This window comes from Cricetulus griseus, chromosome 8 (assembly GCF_003668045.3).
Source record: "Cricetulus griseus strain 17A/GY chromosome 8, alternate assembly CriGri-PICRH-1.0, whole genome shotgun sequence".
Classification (NCBI taxonomy): domain Eukaryota; kingdom Metazoa; phylum Chordata; class Mammalia; order Rodentia; family Cricetidae; genus Cricetulus; species Cricetulus griseus.
The window spans coordinates 3,351,061-3,364,249 of record NC_048601.1 but is presented as its reverse complement, the minus strand read 5'-3'; the positions used below and the strand labels follow the sequence as shown (position 1 = coordinate 3,364,249).

Genomic DNA, 13,189 nt, shown 5'->3' with positions numbered 1-13,189 from the left:
TCAGAACTGTGTGTAGGATGTGCTGCAGAGACAGTGAGCCCTCAATAAAGCAAGGCGGGAAGTGTACGAGCGCCCCCTGCTAGTCACGTGCAATTTCTCTCTAAACCAAAACTGTTCTGAAAATGTGTCTGTAAAGGAAACGTAAGAATTCATAATCAGAAATGAGCAGAAATATAATGAAATAAGTATTCTTAGAAATTTCCAAGTAGGGTTGGAGAGACGGCTCAGCGGTTAAGAGCTCTTGTCACACTTGCAGAGGACCCAGGTTCAGTTCCCAGCACCCACATGGCAGCTCACAACGCCCTGTAACACAGGTCCAGGGGATCTGATGCCTTCCTCTGGTGCCATAGATGCCAGGCACGCATGTGGTACATAGACACACATGTAGGCAAAAGATAACTGTGCATAAAAACAAATCTTAAAAAGTAAAATTTTTAAAAATTAGAAAAGCACCTCCCAATTACTTCACAGTATACAGAATATCAAGTAACAAGAATCGGAAAATGTAAAAAGCAATAACATCTGATGGAAACCACCAAACAAATGTGAAAAAGGTTAATTTTCAGTTATGAAAACGTACAATGGCTGAAGTTAAATTTTCATTTGGTATGGTAAACTTTAAATAAGTTGTGGGTGAAAACACATATGCATGAATTCCAATAAATGATTCAGTGTTTACTGCAAGATAACAGACTTGAGAAAGATGAAACTAAAATTAACAGATACATATTTATATTGACATGTTACCAACAGGCACACTAACAAGGTTTAACATATACTTAACTGGAGTTTCAAAATTAAGATCCAACTGTTTCAACACGCAGCAAACCTCTTCACGGCCGCCATGGGGGCAGAGGACAAGGAGTTACACGAGGGGGCCGGGGTGTTGTCTGGAATCATCTCCATTGCTCTCTGTCTGACCTTTTCACTGAGGCAGGGTTTGTCAGTCCAAACCACAGCTTGTCTATGTGTCCAGCCTGGCTAGCCAGCTTGCTCTAGAGACTCGACATTTCTGTCTTTTGATGCCGGAATTATGGGCCACCTGCCATGCCCTGCAGCTTTTACATAGGTTATAGACATCCAAACACCTGCCTCTCACATTTGGGCAGCAAGTGCGCTAACCACTTAGCCACCTCCCCAGTCCAGCATCATTGTCAGGTACACATGAACAAACAGGAACTCGTTACCTGCCTCAACAGAACTCAGCTTTATCTAAACTGGAAGAAATAAGACGATGAATCTAAAACAAACCTCTAAGTCCACTGGTGGAATCCAAAGACCAACATAGCGCCGCTTCTGATAGCGCATTTCCTTCAGACATCAGCACTGCAAAGAGCCCAGAAGTCCGCCACCAGCTGATTAAAAAGCCATGTGTGACAAGGCACCAATGCAGACTATCGCATACAGATGAACTGTTGCTGCACTCAACAAGGATTGGAGACAGCAGATCCAAAACAGCCCGAGCTATCTCCCATGCATTTCTTGTGTTTCAGAAATGCAACCACATAGGAGAAGACCATTAAACAAGGAAGCTAAAAAACTCGTGGGAGTAGTCTAAGGCACAGGGGCTTATTACCAGTAGTGTTCTGTCTCTTAAGATACGCACCGTTCCAAGTCTGGCTCTTACTGGTGTGATTAAACACTGACCACATTTAACTTAAAGGGCAAAGGATTTATTCAGCATACACTCCAGGTCATCCCTGAGGGAACTTGAAACAGAAACCATGAAAGAACGCCCCTTGTTGGCTCCCTCCACAGGTATATGCTTAGCTGGCTTCCTAATATAACCCAGGACCACCTGCCCTGCCCAGAAATGGTGTTACCCACAGTGCACTGTGCTCTTCTACGTCAATGAATAGGCAAGACAATTTCCCACAAACATGTCCACAGGTCAGTCTGATGGAGGCAATCCCTCAGTTAAGGTTCCTTCTTCCTGGATGACTCTAGCTTGTGTCGAGTTGACAATAAACACTAATTGGCACAGATGTCTTAGCCCACAGGTTTAATGGTAAAATGTGTCCAGGATTCAGAGAAGGTACTAGAAGGACTCCTGGGACAGGCTCTCTCGTCCCTAAACAGGAGACTCAGAAAGACCCTTTCATTCTAGGTGGTGGTCACGGATTTGACACCAGAATGCTGCTGCTAGGATATGGTCAGGGGCAGCCTCAGAATTAAGCCCACTGGTCCATGATGACAAGCCTGAAGCAATAAATTAAGGTTGCACAGGCTTGAAAGATGGCTCGATGGTTAAGAAAATTTGCTGCTCTTGCAGAGGACCCAAGTTCAGTTCCCAGGGTCCACATTGGGCAGTTCATAGTTCATAACAGCCTGTAACTCCAGTTCTAAGAGGCCTGTAAAAGCACTTATATATCCATGACATACACACAGAAAGAAAGAAAGAAAGAAAGAAAGAAAGAAAGAAAGAAAGGAAGGAAGGAAGGAAGGAAGGAAGGAAGGAAGGAAGGAAGGAAGGAAGGAAGGGTCTTACTGCTTGCTTTTTCTGGTATCTAATGTCAACTTACTATTCATATTGTCAGTTGTTCAAGACCAATGAGGCAATGTTAACTGACTGTCCACTGAGGCCATGCTAATGATTGATTGTCCACTGAAGTCATGCTAACTGGTGGTGTTTTTTCAGGTGAGGGTCCCAATTCCCAGATGACCCACGATTGTATTCAAGTGACAGGAAAAAACCCCTAACCAGCACACACACACACACACACACACACACACACACACACACACACACACACACCATCATCATCATCATCATCACCAAGGACTGGCTCACTGACTCCTTACAGTATACTGCACTGTCCATGTTGTAGATGATAAAAATAAATCTTGGAAAATGTAAGCAAGTTACTCTGAGTTGCACATATGCTGAGCAGTAGATCTTGGGGTATCTGGTTCCAACCCTCTCACACCCCTACTGATCGTCTCTGTATTATCATCTGTGCTCTGGGTATTAAATCAGGCTGTCTTCACTGGAAGACAAATGTCACACAATTTCAATTTTATGTGTAACCTAGAAATGATGAACTTATGGGAACAGAGAGCAGAATTGTGCCTATTAGGCTTCAATGTGGGTCTTTTAACAATGGGGAAAGGATTGGTTTAAGGATATAAAACTGCAGTTTGACAAGAAAAAATAAAAAAATCAGGTTGTCTTCCTTCACTTAGCTCTGCCTGCAGCCAGTCTCTCCAGCTCCCCTGCAGTGACCATTCTAAATCCAATTCAGCCCAAGCCAGTGAGATGAGCTCACTTGCAACCTAGAGGCCAGGAGGAAACTACAAGGCATCTCCCAGGAATTGTGGGAGCCAAAAGGAAAATTCCAGCAGACATGGAATCTCCTAAGAGATTCGTATTCACTGTCACTCCCCATACATTCACAGAGGGAGTCTATGGTGGCAGATGCAGCCACGGACATGGCCACAAAGCAGCCTTTGCCTCACAAGTGGCGTCTCCATTCAACACTGTGATCATTTGACCTTCAAGTCAACAGTCCAATGGCAGCCTCCACACTCCAGATTTTCCAAATACTTAATTCCTCATATTTAAACCACCTCCTAATCAACATACCTAAAGTAATCTCCACTTCCCGAATCAATAAATCTGGAACTCAGCAAATAAGTGTCAGCTTCATTACTCACTTGTTTGAATCCCCTAGAGAACCAGTTCTCTACGCCACAAGCTACACAGTTTTACCTTGAGAATATATACAGTCCATCTATACACCCTCTTCTTTCTTATGTGCATGGAAAGTGCCTGAGAAGTGTCCAAGAGAACAGCGGGCTCTCCATGCCACAGTAAAGGGCTCACCCCACAGTCCTTAATGATAGACAGCGAAGGCCAGGAAGTAACAACATCTCCCCATCACACCTCATCTGAATTCTTTTTTTAATAATTTTTGTTTTTTATGTGCATTGGTGTTTTGCCTGCATGTATGTCTGTGTGAGGGCATCAGATCTTGGAGTTACAGACAGTTGTGAGTGGCCATGTCGGTGCTGGGAATTGAACCCTGGCCCTTTGGAAGAACAGCCAGTGCTCTGAATTGCTGAGCCACCTCTCCAGCCCACCTGAAGACTTCTACTGAAATAACTCAAAGAGGTATGTGTAAGTCAGATGAAAAGCAACAGTAAACTTCCCAGAACACATACAAAATATGACTTTTTCAAAACAAAGGGGTTTTGTAATTTGTGAAAGCATAGCAACTCGCTAACATTATGTCAGAAAGTGCAATCTTACAGAACCTGGATCTTATCATCCAAATGTTGGCTGAGTCACCGATTCAAGGCCTGAGAGAGCCCTGGGCTTCTCCAAGCCTTAGTTTATTAAACTTAAAAAGGCAGCCCTACAGCCATCCCCAAAGTTTTTTGTGACATTTAAAAGGAGATTCCACACACAAAAGTATTTGCTCTTCATTGTGCACAAGGGAAGAACTAAAGAAATGTCAACTTATTCCTTACTTCAGAAATGAATTATGGAAGAATCTGTGCCCCACCCTGTAGTGATCTATTATTCATGATTTATTAAAGCTTGACTGAGAATTCAGAAAAGCAAAGTCAGCCTCAAGCTATAGAGATCAGGCAGCGGTGACACACAGCTTTAATACTAGTAGCCAGAATCTAGGAGGTGGTGGCACACACCTTTAATCCTAGGACTCAGGATTAAGAGGTAGACAGATCTCTGTGAGTACAAGGCCACCCAGATCTACACAAGAGTGATCCAGTCCTAAAGAGAAACAGCTCACACAAAGACGATCTCAGCACCTGGGATCACATGCGTTTAATCCCAGCACTAGGGAGGTATATAAACCAGGAGCAGGGTCTCAGATCAGGCATTCACATTGGGGATAGGAAGCATTGATTCTCCAGCCACACTGAAGATAGGAAGGCTCAGTACCAAGAGGGACAAGAAGACATTGAAGTCTCAGGATTCTCCAGCCACGCTGAGGAAAGGCAGCAGTTTGAGGCTTGGTGAAGAGCTTGTGCATGAATCAGCCCTTTTAGCCTGAGCTTGAGGTGAGAGATAGTGGCCGGCTGCTTTGCTTTTCTGACCATCAGCTTGATGTTTGAACCCCAGTATCTGTCGGTGGGTCTTTTATTTATCGTGTCACCACCCCATGGCCCTAACTGATCATAAAACAAATTTGTATGGACTAGAAAATCTATATTCCACTAACGCTAAAATGGTAAAGTGAAGAATGACAGATAAGCCACCATCCTGAGACCAGAGGTGGGATGCCACCACTTCACCTCCACCTCGTCGTAACTCTTCGGCATTTCTAATGTTTAATGTTAATATTTAATTTATTTATTTAATTAATAAAATATTAATTTAATTAATAAAATTAATTAAATTATTTATTTAATTAATATTTAATTGGCAGCACTTTCTGTGCTGCCAATCTACAACCCGAAGCAATACTCCCAGACCTGTGCTGAGTGAGCCTCTCCACACCACTGATGCTCCTGAGGAGTATAAGCTTCTTTCCAGAAACCACCAATTAGGACTTCGGTGGTAACTGGCTTTCATAAAAGCATTACCAGTAACACTTTTATTTTAAAAAAAAAGTGGGGGCTGGACCCCCCCCCCCCCCCGTTAAACACAGGTAAGAGAGCAGCTGCTCTTCCACAGGGCCCTCGTTTGGTTCCCAACACCCATACAACGGCTCATAACGCTCTGTATCCCCCGTTCGGGGGGTATGGTGCCCCCTCTGGCCTGTATGGGTACTACAGGCGCGGTGCACAGACACACATTTCAATTAAGCGCTCAATCAGAAATAAGTAATTTTCTTCCTGAAAGTGACCTTGGAAACAAACCTCATTTGTCTCTTCGCCTCCTTTGGCCTGGCCTTCGCCAATCTCTCCATTCTCATAGCTGCTGCTCTTCTCAACCCACAACTCAGATTTTTCCACCGTCAGCCTGAGCTGGTCGAGATCCGCCTTGATTTGCTTGTAGTTATCCACATCCTGGTTCGACACCAGCAGCTGCACCTGAGGACACGAGAGTTTCACCCTTAGAGCGCTCTCCCAGCCTTCTGTGTCCCTGGCTCCTGCACACCCGAAATCCCATCTTCAGCCACTCTCTAGATGAAATTCAACACTTCCGAACACTTACGCATACTTATGTGTATTCCGTCTGAAAATCTTCCTGCAAGTATTCACGAACTCTAACCAATATGCTCACACGCGAAAAGGAATTCTTAGATGTGTGCTCTCAAAAAGCTTCCAAAATGCTGACAAGTAATTTAACATAAAGTTGTGGGGGTTGGAGAAACGGCCCAGGGATTAAGAGCACCTCCCGCATTTACAGAGGACCCAAACTCAGTTCCCAGAACACACATGGTGCTCGCAACCTCCTGCAACTCCAGTTCCCAGAGACCCGACACCCTCTGCTGGCCACCATGGGTCCTGAACACATTAGGTACATATGCTTACATGAGTGCAAATACCCATATAAATAAATCAAGAGTAAACAAATCTTCTTTTACAAGATAATCTAACTCTAATTTCATTGTTCAAGTTCATTTTTCTGAGGTTTCTCTAGACTTGTATCTGTTTGAAAAGTCAAAGTATAAAAACCCATGGAAGAAAATATTAATGGTTACAATACGTTTGCTAGTATAAACAGCAGTTTCAGAGCTTGAGACCACCATACAATTTATAGTTTATACACACTACAGGGCACATACATGTAAAACATATGCATCTAAATGGCTACCATTAACTCCTTCATATCTGCTAGCATCTTCAAAACTGCTAATACAGGTTCACACTCCACTAAACACAAAACATCAGTGAGATAGCCATACTTGCAAGTAATCACTGTGAGATTAATGTGCAATCCAAACATCATGGAAGACAGGCCAGATCCCATCACAGAAGACAGCCCAGATCCCATCACAGAAGACAGCCCAGATCCCATCACAGAAGACAGACCAGATCCCATCACAGAAGACAGGCCAGATCCCATCACAGAAGACAGCCCAGATCCCATCACAGAAGACAGCCCAGATCCCATCACGGGGACAGGATGGACCCCATCACAGGGCACAGGATGGATCCCATCAGAGAAAACAGACTAGATCCCATCACAGAAGATAGACTAGATCCCATCACAGGGGACAAGATGGATCCCCCATTACAGTTCCTTTCTTTGGATGTTCTCCATTTTTAATCACAAAATATTTATTTTGAAGCTATGGCTTGCCAGGTACATCATTAAATTCTGTAGTCAAAATAACCACAGCAGCAACAAAATTTCTAATAGGTTATTGTTCCAGCAGCACTTCCTAAATTCTAGAGACTGTCATTTTTATAAAGATACTGACTGAAGATCACCTGTGGGAGACTCATTCTGAAGCAGCTCCTGTCTAGGCACACAGACAGGACCACATCTATATTTCAGAACACAAAGTAACAAGCCAGGTATTGCAGTGCACGCCTGCAATTCCAGCACTCCAGGGGCAGAGGCAGGGGGATTGCCAAGAGTTCAAGGTCAATCCGAGCAATGAACTGAATTCTGAGCCAGCCTGTACTACAGAGCAAGAGAGGGTCCATGGAACACAGCCTCATCTGCAGCTACCATCTGACGGGCTACAAACACCTTCAGAACTCCAGGAATTCTCAGGTGTTCCTTTTCCAGGGCCCTCCATCTCGGGTGTTCGTTTTCTTGGGACAGAGCTGAGAACTGAACCCAGAGCCCGAGAGAGCTCGTCAAGCAGGCACCCAGCCCCAGCTCACCTGTTTAAAGGCCTGCAGCACTTCTGCTCTCTGGCTGAAGTGCTTGAATAAGAGCTGCAAGGCCCCCGAGAGCAGCGGGGGGTAGTCATGCATGATCAGGTGGATGAGGACCCGCAAGAACGTCCTGCCTCCTTCATCATCAAGCTGAACTGGAGTTTTTTCCTTCCTGTAAAACCAAAAGAAACTCTAAAATAACACATCGCATGATATCTATATTAAATTCACTGAAGTTATACCTGTGTTTTAAAACTTAAACCCTCATTTTCCCAAAAAAGAAGAGACGCAGAGGAAGACATTGTTACTTCTTAATCTTACACAATTGATGAGGGAACAATAACAAAGAAGGTTCCTCAGCCAGTCTCAAGAGTTAATCACCAGAGCACAGGAAAAACAAGCACTGGGTGATCCCTACATCATTTTTGATTCATTGTTACCTAGCATATAAAATAATGGGTTTCATTATGACATTTTCATAACAGTTCATTACTAGTTCAAATTTTCCCACTATCCCTCTTTGTCCTCCTTGCCCTTCCACTCTTCTAGAAGAGTCGCCTTCTGCGAAAGCTTTTATCAATAATGTCGACCAACAGCCTGGAGCCCAAGAGACCACCACACGGCAAGCGGTGAGGGACAGTGACAAACACACAGCCATCTCCACGGGGCTCTGTGTGCTTGGTGGCACAGTGAGACTGGGGACAGGGTCCCCTGGGGTGAAAGATCTCTCTGGAGCATGTGCTGCTGCTGCTGGGCTGTGCTCTGGGATGTAACCCTTAGATGACTGTGGTTGGGCAAGCACTACAGAGGGCATGACGCAAGCCTACAGAGCCTATCACACACCTGTGTTTAATGCATGTATGGGTTACATGGGTGGGGGAAGATGGATATGAAAGAGACGAATGGCAGATGACAGATACACAGAACACAGGCAGCAGATGGATGCACATGTAAATGGCCGACACGCAGAACCGATACGCGGAGAGACAGGTATACGGCGCATGGCAGACCCATCGATGCAGACACTCACAGACAGGTGATTGATAGACAAGATACATGGATATACATGGATGATAGGCAGATGTATACATGGGTTTTAAATGGCAGGTATGTTCAGACATGTAAGTAGGTGATTGATACATACATGACAGACAGATTATAATGTATGGAATCTAGGATCCCGATGAACAAAGCAACACAAGGTTAAACAAAGCACATGAGAAGTGATGCAATTGGGAGGCAAGGGGCACGAGATGCTGCTGATCACACGTGCACACACGCATGCACACGTACTTACATGCACACATACACACTCACACATACACACACTCACACACACATGCACAGGTACCTACATGCACACACACTCACACATACACACGTACCTACATGCACACACACTCACAATACACACACTCACACACACACACACACACATACACACACACGCATGCACACATACTTACATGCACACACTCACTCACAATACACACTCACAACACATGCACACGTACTTATATGCACACACACACTCACACATACACACACTCACACACACACACACACACACGTACTTACATGCACACACACTCACACATACACACAATCACACACACACACACGCATGCACACATACTTACATGCACACACACTCACAATACACACTCACAAACACATGCACACGTACTTACATGCACACACACTCACAATACACACAGTCACACACACACACATGCACACGTACTTACATGCACACACACACTCACAATACACACACTCACACACATGCACACATACTTACATGCACACACACTCACACATTCACACACTCACACATGCATGCACACGTACTTGCATGCACACACTCACACTTATACACTCACACACGCATGCACACGTACTTACATGCACACACTCACACATACACTCACACACACATGCATGCACACGTACTTGCATGCACACACTCACACTTATACACTCACACACACACACACACACACGCATGCACACATACTTACATGCACACACTCACACATACACACAATCACACACACACACATGCACACATACTTACATGCACACACACACTCACAATACACACACTCACACACATATGCACACGTACTTACATGCACACACACTCACACATACACACAATCACACACACACATGCACACATACTTACATGCACACACACTCACAATACACACACTCACACACACATACACATGTACTTACATGCACACACACACATACACACACTCACACACAAACGCATGCACACGTACTTACATGCACACACACTCACAATACACACACACACACGCATGCACACGTACTTACATGCACACACACACTCACACATATACACACTCACACACACATGCATGCACACGTACTTACATGCACACACACACACTCACAATACACACACTCACACACACACATGCATGCACACATACTTACATGCACATACACACATTCACACATGTGCACACATTCTCACACTTGCACACATGCATGAATACACTGTCTCACACACTCACACACACATGCACACATACTTACATGCGCACAAACACACAGGCACACACACACATGCACACACACTCATACACTGCATGCACATGTAGTTACACCCATACATACACTCTCACACATGCACACACACTCTCACACATGAACATTCACACATGAACACACACTCTCACATATGCACACACATGAACACATGAACACAAACACTCTCACACGTGCATGCACACATACTTACATGCACACATATACACACTCTCACACATGCATACATGCATGGATACACTGTCTCACACACACACACACATGCACACATACACACAGGCACACACTCACACATGCACACACACATACACACACACTCACACACTGCATGCACACGTAGTTACATGCATACATACACTCTCACACATGCACACACACTCTGACACATGCACACACGTGTGCCTGCACATACAGACACACCAAAATAATGGTTAAAAATATATTCAATGCATAAGCCAGCAACAGTCACTCTCAAGTACTGCATGCTGCGTGTGTGGCTGCACACGCCACACACTGACACAGTTGGCTGTCTGGTGCTTTCCTCAAGCCCCTCCACAGACACTAACACACTGCAATCTAACAACCGATGGCTATGAAGTCACTCGTCTCTGGGAATTTTTCAGTTCTTGCCATGTTATAGAACACAATTCTATCCTCATCGATCTATCACCTGGAGCCATCTTTGGCCAAAGTGACATTAAGCAGTTCATGTCTGTGTCTTAAGATAAAATCATAGGCTGGATTTATCTTTCTTCCCTAGAATAATAAAATACTTCAATAGGAAATCATAACAGTAGAAAAATAAAGCTATACCAAATGTTCACTAAACAATAAATCTGGGCACTCTGTCCTTCCCTCCTCCCTCCTGCCGCCTCCCTCCTCCCCTAGACAGATTCTCACTACGTAGCCCAGGCTACTATGAAACCGTGGATCTTACAGTTATGTTAATTATTAATCCTTTTCCCCCTTTCTTAAACTCTGAGCCATCTCTCCAGCCCCCTTTTTCCCCTCTCTAAGAAAAAAGAGGCAGTAGGGAGTTCGGTGTGGACAGTTCTATCTCCTCAGGTTACCTCAGGTCTGTAATAAAAATGAATCTCAGTAATTCTAGTTGACATTTACTTTCTCATTTTGACTGCTATTGTTTCATTTCTGAAAAATAAACTTGACAACAATACATGCCAGGACGTGGCAAGCAAAGGAGAGTGGTCACATCAGACACCTTATTTTCTTCCATCGTGGACACTTCTAAATGGCAAGAAATGCCTGGTTTCTCATGCATAAAGTTAAGGATAACATCAAAAGACGCTACTTTCTTGCCACAGAGATCTAAGACTCTGGGACGTAATGTGTTACAAGATACAACAAGTTTCTGTCAAGGGAGCTAGAGGGCATCTGTGTGCTGCCATCATCTAAGGAAAGAAAAGCTAAGAATTCCGAGATGTTAAATACATGGATCTCTTTTCTCCCATCGTTTAAGGTGTCTAGAGTAAATTCCAACCTTCATTTCTGGCAGAAATTATGTTAGCAGCAACTGGGGTATCTAACCAGGCACAAAAAGATGAATGATAACAAACTAGACAAAATTCTAGGTATCTCGCATGTAAGATAAAAAGATTCATTACAGTACCTTCCAGCAAACATCGTTTCTGCCCGGGCTGCAATCTCATCAATGTCAGGAACAATAGCTGTGAAGACACACAGGGAGAGTCTTCATCTTGTTTTAATTCATGTTATTTTAACACTTTTTGTGACACCGAACATTAATAGCTCAGAAAGTTACAATACAGTTCCACTCAATCAGTGTGATGGCGCTTTGTCAACTTGACATAATGTAGAATCACAATGAGGAATTGTCTATATTGGGTTAGCCTGTAGACACGTGGGCGGGGCTGTCTTGATTACTAATGTTCATTGATGTGGGAAGATCCAGCCCACCATGGGTGGCACCATTCCCTAGGTAGGAGGTCCTGAACTATACAGAAGTCAAGCTGAGCACAAATAAGCAAGCATGTGTGCAATGACTTCTCTCTCCTGTGGACATGATATGACTGAGTGTGGACATGATATGATGACCCGTTCTCTCAAGGGCATGTTCTGTGACTTCCCCGTCACGATAGACCATAACCTGAAGATATAGACTGAAACAAACCCCTTTCTCCCCTAAACTACTTTTTACCAGAGTATTTTATCACAACAACAAAAACAAAACTAGAACAAACTTGAACATCTTAATTGCAGTTTCTGCGTGTGTGTGTGTGTGTGTGTGTGTGTGTGTGTGTGTGTGTGTGTGTGTGTGTATTCAGATGCTATATATTGAATCCAGGCTACAAATGTGCTATCTCACTCTTCAATCCTTTAATATAAGCTGTGCTTATATTACTTACACTATATATTACTGCCGTCAGATGCGTTAACAGATCAACAGGCATCTTAGCAAAGGCGCTCTTATTTCTAAGTGTGTATGTTTGTATTTGATAAGTCAAATATACATGTGTCCCTCCATAAAAACACACAATATTGCACTGCTAATGGCACAGAAGAACAATTCTTTCTCCTTTACTTTTATTTCATGTGTATGGATGCTGTTCCTGCATGTTTGTCTCTGCACCACCTGTGTGCAGTGTCCACAGAGGCCAGAAAAGGATCTCAGATGCCCTGGGACTAGAGTTACATACAGTTGTGAGACACCATGAGGATGTCAGGAACCTAATGAGGGTTCAAGATCAGCCAGTGCTCTTGACAGCTGGTCCATCTCTCCAGACCCAAGGGAAAAGCATTTTTTAAGGAATTAAAATCCATGTAAAGAGCCACTCTGTTCCTCCTTCAATGTGACCTTTCTACATTTGAAATTCCTTCTTCCCTA

The 13,189-nt window shown here is 43.9% G+C and overlaps 1 protein-coding gene across 4 annotated transcripts in view; it reads right to left on the bottom strand.

The window, feature by feature from the left end:
- Positions 1-13,189, bottom strand: part of Itpr2 (inositol 1,4,5-trisphosphate receptor type 2) — a 414,122-nt gene that overhangs the window by 245,957 nt on the left and 154,976 nt on the right. For all 4 annotated transcript variants that reach the window (XM_027430112.2, XM_035448791.1, XM_035448792.1 and 1 more), the window contains 3 exons: positions 11,954-12,011; positions 7,750-7,915; positions 5,827-6,000 (listed from right to left, as the gene is read on the bottom strand). In XM_027430112.2, the coding sequence (XP_027285913.1) occupies positions 5,827-6,000; positions 7,750-7,915; positions 11,954-12,011 (398 nt within the window). The remainder of the gene's footprint in view (positions 1-5,826; positions 6,001-7,749; positions 7,916-11,953; positions 12,012-13,189) is intronic.